Genomic DNA, 15,449 nt, shown 5'->3' with positions numbered 1-15,449 from the left:
TCGAGATCTGCCGATGGCGAAGAAGCAGGCATTCAGTGGGTGGGAGAACAGTAAGCCGTTTTCGGTGGGCAATTCATTCCTGCAGAAGCCATGAACTGACCGGCTTCGATTGCTTTGTAGGCTTTCCACAGTGAGTAAAGCGCTGTGCGTGTTTTCTTTTTCGTCTGCTCCAGACGGGGAGCGTGGAGGTGTGGATTCTCTTTTTGCACCACCTCGATCTCACTCTTTGACAGTGTCATTTTTTACCCGTAGAGGATTCACTCATTCCCGATAGCTTTGTATCTCACTAGCATACATGTTTGCCTTTTATAGAGTGGTGACTATGCCAAACTAGTGGAGGTACGGATTTGTGTTGACAAGTTTTTCAACCTGCTGAACTGTCCACCCGATACGTCAAGGTTGGAGATCCTCTCGGCCAACCCTCATCTCGCCTGGACCAGTCCCTGTCCCAACGTCTTTGTCGTCTCCCTCTAACGCAGGCATTAATGGAACTAGTGCTGGCAACTTTTTTGTGTTTATTTTTTTATTTAAAAAAATTTGACGCACACGTCATTTGAATTTATCACAAAATGGACTTTGAAATCTTGGGCATCTTGATTCCCTTTTCTCATTTTCTACATTAATAATTAAATAGGAATTGTTTATCTCTCCAAGTGCTGAGTACAAACACAACAATTTTGTTTTTTCTTTTCAATTCCTGCGATGTGTCTTCTTCGAAAAGAAACTTGTAAGATTTTTTCTCCAACGGAATTTCGGTCTCGGGAATGATGTTAACGCCCAACAGGGCTGAAATATTAAGGGAAAGCGACTTTTTGAAGACGTTGTCTTGTAAAAACTAAAAGCAGGCGTCCAAAGTAGATCGAGACGATCCTGAAAAGTGGCTGCCATGTCCACCTACTGAAATTTATTTTACCCATTATAACCATTGTTGGTATACAAGGCTTAAAGTTCCCACATAGCCTTACTTTTTCCTGTTGTGTTAGTATTTTTGCATTCACTAAAGCTATTTTTTGTGGTCTTTTTGCATAATTACTGAAACTATGAATGAATGCTCCACTCAAGTCAGCCCTGGTCTTCCACACTCCCGATGCTTCAGCAATATCAGGCGCAAATTCAGCTGCGGAGCATTGACAGGCCTGGTGACAATCCTTCAGTGGAATGATGGTTCGACTTCATACACTTTGGCGTGGTTACACTTTCACTTTTAGGTGTAGTCTTACTCGAAAATTGACGCACTCCCTGCCTCTGTAATCCCCTAGCCTACGTGATAAAATTTTTTTTGTGCCATGGGCTTTTGTTCAGAGGTTTTAAAACGCAAGATCAGTCATTTCCCACCTCATACTACTGATAACTGTTATGTAGCAGAACTAATTCTCGCCTTTTCACATCCCTTGCCTGGCGCTTAACTCCCTCCCCCACACGTTTTAAAAGTTTTTGTCGTTTTTCGTGTTTGTCTTAATTGTGTCTAGTTTTTACTCACATTGTTCCAATTTCCTTTGATTTTGTCTCTGCGGCGGTGACACGGGGTTCTGCTCTTCACAACATCTATGCGTTCTATCCCATGTCAATTCGGTTTTCAGAAATGGTGTCTGAAAACATCTTCACAGCTATCAGGGCGTCCTACTGAAGTTTGACGTGAGGTGGTAAATTGGGCCGAGCGGTGGGATGCCTATCGCCATCAGTAGATGGAAAAATGAGAGCAGTAAGATGGTAAAAGCAAAGTATACTTTACCAGTCACTCTAGCGATTCATATCACGTTTTCAAATCTGTAAATGGGGAAATTGTGGGGGCAACGGAAATTGCTACTTATATTCCATCAGCAAACTCGTTTCAATTGACCGCAGGGGACAGATAGGTTCATGCCTACACTTACAAAAAACACGATTAAGTATCAAAAAATTGACACCTGATCTCGATTCTAGAACTTTTTTTGCTAACAACCACATTGCAACAGGGCTGTAAAATTCCTCTAAAATGGGGAATATTTCTCGCCGGACTTCTCGTAAGCACAATATGACTTAATTTCCATTCAGCATTACTGGTTAGAACAGTCGTGAAGCATATCTTAGGCCCCCACGCGTCATTTTCTTCCCCGGGGGGAGGGCTCCATGCAAAGTGGATTCAATGCATACCAATTTGACAATTTGACAAGGGCACCTATCAGGATCTTACCCAAACAGACGAGAGCCACAATTCCAGGAAGGTTTACTAAAAACCACACACACACACACACACACAGCGAGAGATCGGAGAATTCGCTTGGCCGATCGAAGCAAACAAACTCTTCCCCGATTACTAACTTAATACATGATATTGACAGCATTCATTCCGCTGTCGGTTCGGGGGTTGCGAATCTTATTAATGTTCTTCATGTAGAGGTCGTAGAGGCGAGCGTAGTTGTTCCTTATATCCTGCAGCGTCATGCGAATTCGTATGTACGTCATCTCGTCCAACTCGATGAGAGCGTCTGTGTAAGCCTTGATTCCAGGCCACTTGATTCTCTTGGTATTAATTTTACCTCGGTAGATAAGGTAGTCACAGTAGAAATCCAACATGGAAGTGACGTCGGTTTCTGTTCTCGAGGCATCCACCATCACTTCCTCCTGCACTGAGACCCCAAAGTTGTTCCCATCCTCGATTTTAGGAATGTTTAAGACTACCCACATTCGCAAAAGTTGGGCATCCTCGCCCAGTTGGAGGAGGAATGGTTTGACGACGTTGTAGGCCTCCGAGATGATGGAATTAGTGGATACTTCAAACGATGACCTAGGCAATGAGGCGTCCTTGTTGCAGGCGTCGGACGGGACCGGAGCAAGAGCCGCTTCGTGGAGTTTCTTGCGATTCGATGCCAGATCAAAAAGTGGACTTTTGAGCACGTCAATTATGGCCTGAAGACGCTGAGGAAAAACAGTGCTTAGCTGCAATTCTGCATCCTTAGCCAACTGGGTGCGGAAGTTGTCCACGAAACTGGTCAAAGTCGTCGCCATGCGCGAACTCTGCACCACACCAACCCTCAGATCACGTGGGCTTCAGGCAAAAATCGTTTTCATTTACACGACACCACGTGGATCACGGATTCGCTCCGGAGGGGCGACCTTGCAATCCGATAGCCGGTTCCAATCAGAAAAGCTTGTAAACATGTTTTTGTCAAAGTTGTCGAGGTGATTCTCGAATCGATGCAGTGATTGTCATTAGGTGCTGTGGTATTTCATGAATAGAGTGTGGGCTGGGATTAGTTTTTGTGCTTGGATCTGTTGTTTGGTAGGATGGCGAGGCCTTCAACCGACCAATAGTAACTCACCTTCTTGGGCTCCGCTCCTCAAGGCTTCGTCTGATTGGTTGTACTTGGTGTCTCGGCAAATCTCACCATACCAGATCCAGGAAAGCGCCCACCTTCCAAAGATTTGGCCTCTCATCAACGCATGATGAGGAGGCACCTTCACTGGTTCTATTTGCATCGTCCCATTCCTCTTTGGCAGCATAACTGAAGCCGTGTTAAAGTTTAGTGGAGCCGATGGTCCGAATCAAAGGCACTCAGAATGAAACAATGGACAAAGTTGGTAACAGTATTATAAAGCGGCGGGTACACACTGTGACTTCGGAAGTGATAAGGCATTGACGCCACCATGACGGTTATCCGCCCGAATCCAGCCTCCTGTCACCTCATCGGCTGGATGAGCTTCCAACCAATGGATAACCGCCCCTTTAAGTAACTTGAGTTAACTATTTTTAAAAGTAGCCAGAAGAACCTTCGAGGTAGTGGTCCTCATTTCCTGTTTGTCTTGAAACAAACAAAGACAACGTGTACCCTACGCTTTTCAATTTGTGGCGTTAATAATCACCACCGGTAACTGGTTGGTGTGAAATGACTCTAAAACAACAGTAACTCTCCCTCGTCTTGGTAATAGTAAAAAAGTAAGACAGCAAACGGTTCTCTTTTTTCATTTCGCTTGGAGAATCGGTGAGTGAGGCAAGAGGAGCTCCAACCAAAACCAGGAAATGGCGAAAGCAAAGTGAAGGAGAGGGAGGAGGTGGAGGAGGAGAGATACGAGCAAGGTTACATCCAAGGATCAGTCACACGAATGGGGAGGTAAAGAGAGGCGCCAATGATAGTGGTGGAAAATCAGGGGAGGTTGTCAGGGTCGCTGAGGACAGGCACGTCATGGGAGGATTTCGCAATAATCTCAGTGACCGCACCGGTAGCAGTGGTAGTGGCGGAGGCGGCAGCGGCGGTGGTGGTGTAGGTGATTGGCTTGATTGCCGCTAGAGTACTCTGCAGAAGCGCTATGCAAGCCTGAAAGAAAGTGAAGCCAAGTGACAACGTCACCACTACCGCCACTTAGAGGATCCAAAGCACTGGCAGAAGAGCAAAGGTTGTGATTTTCCCCTTACATTCTTATAGGAAATTTGACGGATCGTATTTCCCAGGTGGGGAAAATTTGTCCTTCAAAAGCCTATTATAGACATTGTTGATCGGGTACGAGGCAGTAACTCCACTGGCGTTAGTGGAAAGGGGAAGTTCAGTTTACCTAACCAATCTGTTAAAATAACTAACTAGTTTGTGCAGGTGAGATTATGGGGACTGAAAAGGCATTAACTAACGCCAACTTGCACAGAGAATAAGCGCATGAACTTGTAAACAAAAGTCGTGACACGACTTGCGCTGTCAGGAGAGGCGCACTGAGTCATGGTATCAGACACCTAGCATTCAGGTCAGTGATTAACGGGGCAAATGACTACAGTAACAAAACAAACATCTCAGGTTAAAGCGGTTTTCGTTTGCAGGCGCCTAGTGACAATTAGGCATGATCGGTTGGGCCAGAGGGTATGTGCAGGGGGATGCGAGAAGTACCAAAGTCTGAGGCTCGTTTGATCGGTTAGTATAGCTGAACATATTCTGATAAATGATCTTCCTTTTATAAAATAGTAATGTATACCTTTTTAAGTGCAGAAAAAAATACCCCTAATCAAGGTCAACTGTGTCCTCGTTTGATGTAATAAACAACCGTACAGATGAAATGCAAGAAAATCAAAGGTGAATAATCTAACGGCAAACGCAAAAAAAATATGAAGTGAGTTTTGGTAGAAGAAAAGGGAGCAGAAGCACAGCCTACCTTGGCGTGCTTAATTTGCAGTTCAGCGAGGGCTACGAGGTTCTCTTGGAAGTACTTTATCCTTCGCACCTTGAAGTCTTCGATTTCTGCAAGGGCAAATTACATAAGTGTAAATCCATGTAATGGGGTGGCTATTTGGAAGGGAAAATGACAGGGAAGAAGTCTGACGACAAGGCAAGTTAGAAACAGCTCGATCGGAGAAACAAGCCTCACTCACTCAATTTGGCCAAACACAGCTACCAGTTACGGGCCCTCACTTGATCCAGGTATTTTTTTTAAGACTTCTAAGTGAAGCGAGGAGAGTGGAATTGAGGGAACTCTCACATTTTGTGGAAAAGGAGGCAACGGAGGGAGAGAGAGGGAAGAGGTCGGAGGAACAAAAACACCTTACCACGGCGCGCCATTTGCGAGATGTCAGTGAAGCGTTTGTGCGCGGCAGCCTGCTGTTCGTCAGCGGCAGTGATATCGCGTTGTTTGGCACGCGCGCGGTCCAGCGCCCGATTCGCCGCTGCATAGTCCGCCAGTGCGCGACTCCGTCGATAGAGCAGATCCCTCGCCGCTGCCGACTCAGCGCTGTAGTAGGCCAGTGTGTCGGTCAGCTTCAAATCCTCATCCGCCGTCACGCGCATCTGCAGTGGCTGTCAGGGGCATGAGAAAGACCTCCTCATCCTCATCCTCATCATCATCCATATTCTCATTCACCCTAGATGGAGCTGCATCTCAAACTAATGAATCTATGATTGGCAAATCATGTCGAAAGGCAAAATTGTTTCCCTTAGTCACACCCGGTATAGTCTAGAGAAACGATTGCATTTAGGCTGATCATGCTGCAGATTCTTTTAGCGACCCACACTGTATTGCAGGAAAACGAGTAAACGAACTCATTTACTAGCGAATGCACAAAGCAGTGTCTCGATAGCTCATTTTGAAGATTGTGTACTCAAAACAGAAAAATGAGTTAAAACTAGCCTAATACTAAACGCAAAATTGTTCGAATGCTGATTGAAAATTTCTTTCATGGAAGCGATGTGAGCAATTCTAGGTGTTGGTAAAGAGATTACTTAATCGCGTAAACCCTGCTTCTATCCTACGCGCACGTTCAAATCAGTCAGAACAAGAAATACAATTAATACTTCCAAATGAAAAAAACTGGCAATAGGACTCGAATTCAAATGTGTTTTATGAGACCGACCCTGTTGATAAAAAAAACCGATATTCCTGATGATATTCCGCAAATCATGAATAAAAACGATATCTTTAGCCCACTCAATTAATTTCCTAGAAAATGAGTAAAAAGCGCCTACTTGTGATACCCTTGTCTCAATTTGGCTTAGTGAGGCTTTGCCAAAAACGCATTTGACAGAGAAGTCTAAAATTGCCGCCTTAAAGACCTTTTAACGGTCCAATCATCAAACTGAAGATAAGGATGAAACTAGTAATTTTCAACATTTACGAAGCTTCACAAAAAGTGCGCTGGAAACCATATCAAATTGAGTAAACCTTCATCGAGCAACTAAATACATATTCTTTCATCCACTTTCATTAATGTCAAAATCATCGTGGAAAAACATCATAAGACAATCGAACGATTGCTAACGTACATAGAAGGCACCGAAGAAATTGCATAGTTTTGATGTGAGCCTGTAAAAAAGGTAAAGGCAGGGTCGTTCAGAGGTCATACACACAGTACACAAAAGTAACCAGAATGAGAGCGCACAAGGACTCAGCGGACTTGAAATTAATGGGTGGAGTGGTAGCAAGGTCCTGCAGCAGCAGCTCCAGACGGAGGACACTCTCACCCACAAGCCGACGATTTCGGCACATCGCATCGGTGGAATTGTAAGCGTCGTGCACAGCATTGTAGTAACGAACAAGATATGACTTCTCCTCTCTGAAAAAGGGATCATCCTCCCTCTGGTTAGACAGTAACAAATTCTCGTCCGCCGTTTTTGTAACCGACTTGAGAAAGCCTACCGCCTACGCAAAAAGGAGAGGAAAAATAAAATGAAGAGGACAAAACAGCAATGCTTACCTTTTCCTTGGCATTTTTGGTACGCACGCTGAGTTCCTGCTCGTACTCCAGAAATACCCGGAAACCATAGTCGTTTCGAAGAACAGGGTGATTAGCTATTCGCTGAAGAAAGACCTGGTGCATGGCGACTGTTTTCTTGAAATTGGCTAGATATTCTCTAAAAGTGAAAAACATTGACAATACGGATATTGGAAACTACGCCTCGAGCTCTGCTTTCAGTTTCTGCATATCTTGCTTTGTCATAGTGCCTTCGCTTTTGCCGAGACGTTGGAGTTTTGCTCTGGAGGAGTCGAAATCAGGTCGTGGAGGAGCTGGAGGCACCTGGCAAATAGTCACTGAGAAAGGAAAAACCTACTATGAAGCCAGCAAATGCTTCATTTTCCTCTAGCTGGTCATGAAGCCACATAAAGTCGTCGTGAATGCGATTCACCTGCATCTTTTGCTGCTTAAATTCGGGTAAATTGGTCTGTAAAGGGGGGGGAGAAGCGTGACGAAATGGATGGAAGGATAGTTTGCAAAGTGCAGAGCTAGAAGAAATGGCTATGGGACTGAGGGACTGACCTTTGTGCGAACTGTGAAGGAGACAAAATCCTTGTTACTAAGGGCGTCAGATATTTCCACATGCAGGTAATACTCAGATGTATTATCCGTAGGATCAGATATGATTCGACTTTGTGAATTAAAGCCTTGTGGAACAACTGACGCCCCACCAATAGGCACAGTGTCTGCCAGAAATGTCGACGGATCGGCGAAGTCTGATGCCATGGACAGAAGTCAAATCTGTAGGAAAAAGAATATTGAATATCATATCCACTTGTACTAGCATATGTAAAAAGCAACGGAAAATTCTTAAAATGGAGCGGTGAGATTGACTAATGACTCAATTATTAGCTATAAAGCAGAAAGATGCTCCTATAAGAAAATTGAGCTACCACGAAAAATAAAATGTTATTTGGGGGTAGGAAGCAGAATTAACACATAAGGAAACATATTGATGAGTAGTAACAGCTATTGAAGGATTATAAGAACAAAACAAAAAGTAAGGTTGGTGGAGTAACAATACCTAAAAATTAGACCAGGTGGACCAACCGGATCCCAGTGGAGTTCAAAGCAAGCGGTACAAGGACCAAGTAAAGATCCCCAAGCTTACGAAGGGACCCCTTTAAAAAAGTTCGAACAGCCACTAAATTCCCTTCAAAACAATATTATGGAGACGAATAAACACTTTGGAGGAAGCAACCTGCCTAAACCTCCTGATGCGACTTTGCAACGAAACCTGCATTACGACTAAAGTATGCGAAGTGGGATTATGAAGGCTTACTCAAATAGTGTTAGTTTTTTTAGGTAACATAGCAAAGGAAGCCCAACATAGCTCTCTGTAACCAATTTGCTTGCATCTAAATAATTAAAGTTTAATCAAAAGAGCAAACGAGTTCCGCATTCTTAAGTATTGTGTTTATTGCGGACACATAACGTTTAAAATATATTTATCTCACCTAAAAATAGGCAACCCTAGTAAATCCTTCCTAAACTATGTGCAGATTTCTTATTTAAATTTGGCATTTACAAGATCCCTTAGGTACACCTTTCCTTTCACCAACAGCCAAAGATCATGGATTTAATGGGTTAGTTCCACTTCTTCTTGCATCGAAAAGTACGTTAATTTTAAATCTGTATTTTTCATCGGAGATAATTAATAAAGGACTGCTTCGGTCGAAATTTTCCATGGGTAGCAACCGCTATAGAAATTCTTAACTGCTTTTCAAGTGTTCTACAAATGGTCTGTGTGTGTCTTAGAATCGTACAAAATGTGTACTGTTATACCGATATTTTTGTTGGAACTTTATTTAAATTACTAAAATTGCCCACCACTTCCACAAACTTCTACGCTTCACCGGTAGTTGCAATGTAGGTTGGACTTCCTATTGGCTAGGACCAAGTGTGCCTGTTGTAATTGGTTTTCTACTTCGAATTGCTTTATTTTTTGTTAAAATTATTTGGTCGCATTTTAACGGAGGAAATGTTTGTCTCGGGTACCATTTTTTGCAGCAGTTTGTCTCAATCACACCCTTTCCGTACAGATTATCATGACTGGATTTCCTCATGTGGGTTCCTAAAGTGTTACCATCCTGTTCTATTTGCTTATCTTTGCCTAGTTGATGACAGCCTATCAAGGCTATAAGGGCGGTCCAGTAGGCTATGGAGATCCAGACGACCGCACCATTGCGGATACGGAGCGGGGCACGCTATTCTCCAAGTTCGTACAGGAGCGTCTCATGTTCGACTTGTGTGAGCGTGAATGGCGTCACTGGCGCACTTGCATCCGTGCTCACAAGGACAGTTGGGTCCCCTCGCGCAAGTGCAAGGTGGAGTTTGCCCTGGTCAATGAGTGCCAAAACACGTAAGCTCCCCTCCCCTACCTTGCTTTCATCTTGCCTGCAACTTACCCATCCCCTGCGCTTTCTGATCCTGTCAATATCGTTGGATCGTTTGATATAAGGTTTTTTTCTTAAGCTCAGGATTTTTGGTACGGTACCTTGACAGTAAGGCATCACTGCTCATTATATTGCCCTACCTATCAGTTGCTTGTTCCCTTGCAGGCTAGTCCAAGATCCGGAGCAGATGAAGAAATTTGAGGAGGAGTACCTTCAACGACGCGCAGAATTTCGTCGAACTGGTGTCGGTGTGCGCTTTTTTACCAAAGAGATGCTGCGAAGGTCTAGTGCGGGCAGCGATGATATCAAATAAGTGTGACGGGACTCCTCCTCTCTCGTTAAGTGTACAGAAATCAGCCTCTTGACGGAATTAGCTATTAATTTTTACTTGGTCATTTCTGTGCCCAAGCGTGCAGCTTTTAGCTTGAGCTGCACCAGGTACCTAACTTACTTCCTTGGCACCTACCTTTATGAGGTTGGTTTGGCTGTTGATCAGCCCATGTGCCAGCCGGCTTCGTGTGTCGCTCTCCGCTCTAATAATCACTTTTTTGGGAAAAAAAGAACTTCCTCGTTTTTAATACTCCAACACTTGACTCCTGTCAGGGAACGTATAACAGGAACGAGCTCGTTAAGTCACCATCCTAGACAAGCAGTTTTGATAACCCCTATGCACCAGCTGACACGAATTTTGGTCGCACCCAGGCACTGAGTAAAAGTGGCATTTTAAAAACGCTGTCCGCCCAAAAAATCCCCTCTTTTGTTTTATGAGACGGACCCCAGTAGCATATTGTCGTAGTCGTTTTTAATCATCTATTAATAAACTCTTGCACTGTGCTTCACGCGTTGTTTTTCAGTCTATGGAATTATCCAATGTCTAATGAAAATTTTATTGCTGAAGTCAAGCCGAGACGAATATTTCCGAACCGTGTGGTAGAGTTAGAATTGTATCAAACAGTGAAAGAATACACGCCTTGCAATCAAGACAAAGCAAACCAATATACGTCAAAAAATGTTATTTGGGGTAGGCCAAACAGTGGTTATACTTTACAATAACTCAGAAGTTCAAATCTACTGCTCCTTCTGATGCGGCGGTTTCGTCACTCTGCCCAACCAGGGCAGACTGGCACCAACGGCAATAGAGGCGATCGTAACCACCTCCGCAAGGATGATCGTATTCTGCAGCCAGAACTCCACACCTTGCGCCTTCCAGTAGGTCCAATTGGCATCCTTGGCGATCAGCGTCAGGCCCCAGCCCAGACAAGCGAGTCCGTCCGCCCACACCACCATCTTCGCGAAAAACGGCACCTGTCCTCGACCTAGGGGGCATTCCAACTGGTTGAAAGCGGTCGTAGCCCAATAATGAAATGACAAGGCTCGCATTTGAATCGTAACGAAAACTACTTAGGCAGAGAATTCGAGGATAACAGGGAAAGTCGTCGATAAGTGAGCACTCCAGTATTACTGGCCTCGAAATTCTGCGCGCTTAATATCGTTTTGGGAATCGCGCAGATGAGCGTCTTCCGTAGATACCCGCCGATCTTACAGCTTTCACAGGAAGCTTTAATCATCACCACATCCCACTGTTGCTTGTCATCTTGATTAGTGTTGTTCAAACTGGTTAATGGCCAGCTATTAGGGTTTGTAATGGGGTAATTGACAATCGTACACTGTCGCCGTGGTAGCATTTGCTTTAATGATCATAAAATGGATAGTCTTGGTTTGAATTGAAGCCCCACAGTAACTCGGAAGAAATTTAGGGTTCCCCATTTCTACTTAAATATAATGAAGAGTCGGCATAGTTCATTAAAAGACTCCTACCCTGGGGAAGAATCACAAGAATCGGAAACGTGTAGCCGACAAAAGCCAGGCAGAAGGCTATTCCAATGACCCAATGGATTAGGTGGGTCACAAAGATGTTGGGAAAGGCGGAGGAGAGCTCGTGGCGATGCATGGCAGTGTTGAGGTTGGGTAGCGTCATGGTGGGGAGGGAGATAAGGCCGAGGAGAGCACAAACGCAGCCTGAGAGACCCACGCCGAGTTTGTCCCAGTGACGAGAAGAGTCAAAGTCCCCTGCAGCAAGCATTCGGAGGCTACCACCCGCCAAGCCTAGAAGGCGCAATGCGACGCGTATCCGAAGCCAAGGCGGGTAGCCGAAGGTCGGCTCAAAACCCAGGAGGTAAGCGAGGTGGATGTAGAAGACCGCCGCAACGAAAACAGAGGTGCTTGGAAGTAAACGCGCTGACATACCGGTCGAGGTGAGCAGGTAGATACTGGCCTACGAGGAGGTAGTGAAATCAGTTAGGCCTTTAAGGAAACGAGGAATTGAATTCAAGTCTACTGAATGTAGATCTCGGGATCGCTTTTGTATCTCCGATTTTACATGTATGCTTCAAACAAGCGATCGTCAAAGGAGCAGCAGCCTCCTCTGACTGAACCATTCTCTTGATCCGTGGGGGCGTAATAAGGCTTACGTGGAGATAGATGATCCATGGATGGACCGGCGGGTGTGTCTCATAATCGGCACGTTCGCTCAGCAGACAGAGAAGGAAGATGGCCACAAAGAGACCACTTCGTGCCAAGAGAAAGTGTGTTACTCGGAGACATCGCACACCTGTCTGCTGCCATAGTGTCAATGCACTGAATTCCACCACCTTGGGTTTCTTCGGTACTGCAGTCGAGGCCTGGGAAGCAACAGCAAATTAACGTCAATTTTAGCATTCACAAGTCCAATTCCACACTAATTTCTCGTCATCCCAAATATCATTCAGGGATGCATCAAAACCGATGACAACTACACTTTGTAATCTTAATGAAAAATAGTTTATGGAGTACAAAAAGGGTGCAGAACACGAAATCCCAGAAGGCACCTCCCAAATCAGGAAAATAATCGAAGAAGTGGTCAATTCCGTTGTTCCAAGTCTGGTGAGAACACTAAAAAAGTATTTTTTATGCTCAGGTCTTCCTCACATATTCCAAGCAGCATTGTAGGTCTGAGTCTCTTCATCACAAAAGGATTTGGTTTAGTTGCACTTTTCCATTTGCAAAGACCACAGTGATTATTCTTGGGCGTTTCATTCATTCACTGCACCCAAAGACCCTGAAAGGAATCCACCACACGTAGGGCCAGCACGTTCCACTTATCTCCGCATCCGTGGTGCTAAGGTAGGGTCCAGGTGACCCACTCATTTTCATGCTCTAACCTACCTTGCGTGATTGAACCAATTCAAGCGGTCTCATACTCCTAAAATAGCAATTTTTTTTCCAAACTAGCAGCCTTCTGGCCATCATTGACTACCTGTCTCAGTTCGAGTATCTTGCCGTAGATTGCGTCGACCACACTGGACACACGAGCAACTACACGACAAACTAGGCGGCACAAATAATACACAAGCAATAAACACATGCAAAGTTGGTCAATGCGCTTTTCCCAATAGGCATATGCATTAAATTTATGACTCCAAGATGCTGTTAAACAAATAATAAAAAATTAGCTAAGAAATGCGTGAAAGCACTTGTGAATCAAGAGGCAAATGGTTTGCAAGAAGAATAATGAGCACCAAATCATTTATTCGTAGAAAACCACAGGCCACAAATCGCAGTAGTTATGCAAGGACTGGAATCTTTCCCTATAAACGTTCCAAAATTTGAGCAAGAAAGGAGATCCTGTCCTGTGCAGGAACAAGATTTCGGGACCGTCCTGACGTGGTGTCCTGGTACGCCCAGAAGCAGGGTTCAGAATTTTCGGGTTGCAGCAAGAAGGCACGCCCACACCCAGCACGCAATGCGCCCCAGTAGTCGCGAGTCGCCGAATCTCCAACATGACCATATTGTGCCATCCGCGACTGCGAGGCCATTTCAGTATGGACCTCGGAATCAAAGAAACGGCCGCAAACCAACTCAAAAATCCTCGCTTCCGGCTTCATGTAAGCACAGCTCCGAGAGAAGACAACAAACTGAGGCAAGATTGACTAAGGCGCCTAAATGTTGAGTCGACTGCATATATACCCAGTAAACTCACAGTAAAAAACTTATCGAGGTTGAGGGCCTTCAAAATAACCGGAGTTCTTTCATCAGAGTTGGAGAGGATAGCCAAATGGAGGCCCGTGTCTGTCAACTCAGTCAAGCCTTCGACTGTACCGGGAACCACGTCCCAAGCCTCATTGGTTGAAAACCAATCATAGATTTCACTAGTGACACTCAGCGTGAGAGCACGTCTAACGTAGGCTTCACTGAATGGGGAGCTCCGCGCAAATGATTGAATAAACTTCAGCATTGGCTGAAATAACTCGAGAACTTACAACTTCATTCCACCAACGATCAGCACTGACTCCGTCAAAGCGACCAAAATTGGGCCACTTATTTTCCATCAGGCCATAAACCTCCGTGAAATGAGGCATTACCGTGCGATGATCGAACTCATAGTCTAGGTGTTTTTGAACGAAGCGAGTATAAGTTTTGATAATATTTTCCTTGGGATAGATGAGAGTCTTGAAGAGATCTACAGACAGAAAGCGCAAGGCGCATCCAGCCATTAAAAAGGGAGTAAATTAGCAGCCAATAAAAAACCACTGTAATAAATTGAAGCCACTTTTTTAGGAATAATACCTTTGCTGCTTGTTTTGCTCCGAATTTTAGCAACGGGTCACTTTAGGCTCCTCTAGCCTACCTTGGCTAAGCGGCTTGTACCTTGGGAAATGCCAGCAATACCAAGCTCCTCTCTACGTCGACTACGCACATTCTGCCGAAACGTTGTCTCTTTTTGTATTCAGAGGGGTCTCAAAGTGATGCATAAGACTGTGGTTTAGAGACATACTTCAGACGGGAATGTACCGTTCTAAATGTATTAACATGGCGTGGAAGAATTTTAAACAGATTTATACACAAGGTAGTAGAAAAAAACTTGGGGCAGAATGAATTTTTTAGCAGTTTCAACTAGCAAATCGCCATCTAATTCAATTGTTCGGCAAACAAGAAAAAGTTACATTATTATGGCTTATAAAAGAGGTCACAGTCCAGCAGATCCATATGGTAAGATGCTGCTTTTTTCAAGATCAGGACCATAAAATATATTTTGAAATGCTCTGACTACTGATTTTTATGCACAGTCATTTAATTATTAAATACGTTGTAATGATTCACCAGTGGCATTTCGGCAGCTTAAAGGGGTCCGGATTTGCAATACTTTAAGCAACATAGGGTGTTTTTAATATTGTAATTCCTGCTTTGAGGTCGGCAACAACCAAGTGTGTACACCAGTGACTTATGCCTTGCTAAGTCCTTTACCAGATGCTTAAGCGCGTGGTTCAGGGCCTGGCCCTGTCGTGTGTACGAAATGGGCTGGGGGTTTTATACTTGTGGACCAAATGAAGCTCTTGTCGTTTCTGGTGAGATCATTATTACTTGTTCATTTTTAGGCTGTTGCTATAATAAACCCTACTACGTGCCCGGTGGTCGGGTTTTCGTACTTCCATTCATTCAGAGACTTGATCGGTAAGACTGGGATCACCAATTCGCGCGGTATTCTTTTACCTGAATTTTTAAGCTAATACTGAATTATTGTATTCGGAGTTATTGTGCCCTATTCTAGTCATCGCATTGTTCCCTCAGGTCTAGTGGGATATTACCTGTATATTTCACACTATCACTTTCTTCACATCACAGCATTGTGGATAGACACACGTCTTGAATTTTCCCTTCACAGGATTTCCCTCAATATTATGACCCTAATCATTGAAAGTCCTCGCATTTATACTCGTAATGGCGTTCCGATTACTGTCACCGGTGTCGCTCAAGTAAGTCCATTTGACTTAAAAGTGGGGACTTTTGATAAATGTTAAGTTTTTTAGAGTTGTCGGGCTAATAAACCA

The 15,449-nt window shown here is 44.3% G+C and overlaps 6 protein-coding genes across 6 annotated transcripts in view; 3 read left to right on the top strand and 3 right to left on the bottom strand. All coding sequences in view use genetic code 11, as the record gives it.

Moving 5' to 3' along the window:
* Positions 1 to 13: 13 nt before the first annotated feature.
* On the top strand, positions 14 to 474 carry EGR_06792 (hypothetical protein; the record flags this gene model as incomplete). Its single annotated transcript, XM_024496041.1, has 3 exons — positions 14 to 50; positions 174 to 232; positions 313 to 474. 3 exons carry the CDS (start codon positions 14 to 16, stop codon positions 472 to 474), a joined length of 258 nt encoding a protein of 85 aa, XP_024349581.1.
* Positions 475 to 2,301: 1,827 nt separating this feature from the next.
* On the bottom strand, positions 2,302 to 2,988 carry EGR_06791 (Proteasome activator complex subunit 3; the record flags this gene model as incomplete). The annotated part of the gene is made up of 1 exon (XM_024496040.1): positions 2,302 to 2,988. One exon carries the CDS (start codon positions 2,986 to 2,988, stop codon positions 2,302 to 2,304), a length of 687 nt encoding a protein of 228 aa, XP_024349580.1.
* A 1,136-nt stretch (positions 2,989 to 4,124) lies between these two features.
* EGR_06790 (Sorting nexin-6) lies at positions 4,125 to 8,429 on the bottom strand (the record flags this gene model as incomplete). The annotated part of the gene is given in 12 exon segments (XM_024496039.1): positions 4,125 to 4,295; positions 5,116 to 5,201; positions 5,507 to 5,753; positions 6,717 to 6,756; positions 6,833 to 7,092; positions 7,148 to 7,304; positions 7,347 to 7,468; positions 7,503 to 7,613; positions 7,709 to 7,872; positions 7,890 to 7,927; positions 8,237 to 8,307; positions 8,388 to 8,429. The coding sequence occupies 12 exon segments, from the start codon at positions 8,427 to 8,429 to the stop codon at positions 4,125 to 4,127; spliced, it is 1,509 nt and encodes a 502-aa protein (XP_024349579.1).
* A 495-nt stretch (positions 8,430 to 8,924) lies between these two features.
* Positions 8,925 to 9,895, top strand: EGR_06789 (hypothetical protein; the record flags this gene model as incomplete). Its single annotated transcript, XM_024496038.1, has 3 exons — positions 8,925 to 9,044; positions 9,304 to 9,548; positions 9,748 to 9,895. 3 exons carry the CDS (start codon positions 8,925 to 8,927, stop codon positions 9,893 to 9,895), a joined length of 513 nt encoding a protein of 170 aa, XP_024349578.1.
* A 755-nt stretch (positions 9,896 to 10,650) lies between these two features.
* Positions 10,651 to 14,114, bottom strand: EGR_06788 (Haloacid dehalogenase-like hydrolase domain-containing protein 3; the record flags this gene model as incomplete). Its single annotated transcript, XM_024496037.1, has 7 exons — positions 10,651 to 10,898; positions 11,401 to 11,857; positions 12,054 to 12,263; positions 12,878 to 12,948; positions 13,217 to 13,535; positions 13,601 to 13,858; positions 13,881 to 14,114. The coding sequence occupies 7 exons, from the start codon at positions 14,112 to 14,114 to the stop codon at positions 10,651 to 10,653; spliced, it is 1,797 nt and encodes a 598-aa protein (XP_024349577.1).
* An 800-nt stretch (positions 14,115 to 14,914) lies between these two features.
* Positions 14,915 to 15,449, top strand: part of EGR_06787 (Flotillin-1) — a gene marked incomplete at both ends in the record, with an annotated part of 3,196 nt that continues 2,661 nt past the window's right edge. Inside the window, 2 exons of the mRNA XM_024496036.1 lie at positions 14,915 to 15,072; positions 15,284 to 15,374. Of these exons, the coding sequence (XP_024349576.1) occupies positions 14,915 to 15,072; positions 15,284 to 15,374 (249 nt within the window). The remainder of the gene's footprint in view (positions 15,073 to 15,283; positions 15,375 to 15,449) is intronic.

The sequence above is a fragment of the Echinococcus granulosus genome (genome assembly GCF_000524195.1).
Source record: "Echinococcus granulosus chromosome Unknown EG_S00063, whole genome shotgun sequence".
Lineage (NCBI taxonomy): Eukaryota > Metazoa > Platyhelminthes > Cestoda > Cyclophyllidea > Taeniidae > Echinococcus > Echinococcus granulosus.
The sequence above is the reverse complement of the archived record's forward strand: the minus strand, read 5'-3'. Positions and strand labels throughout refer to the sequence as shown.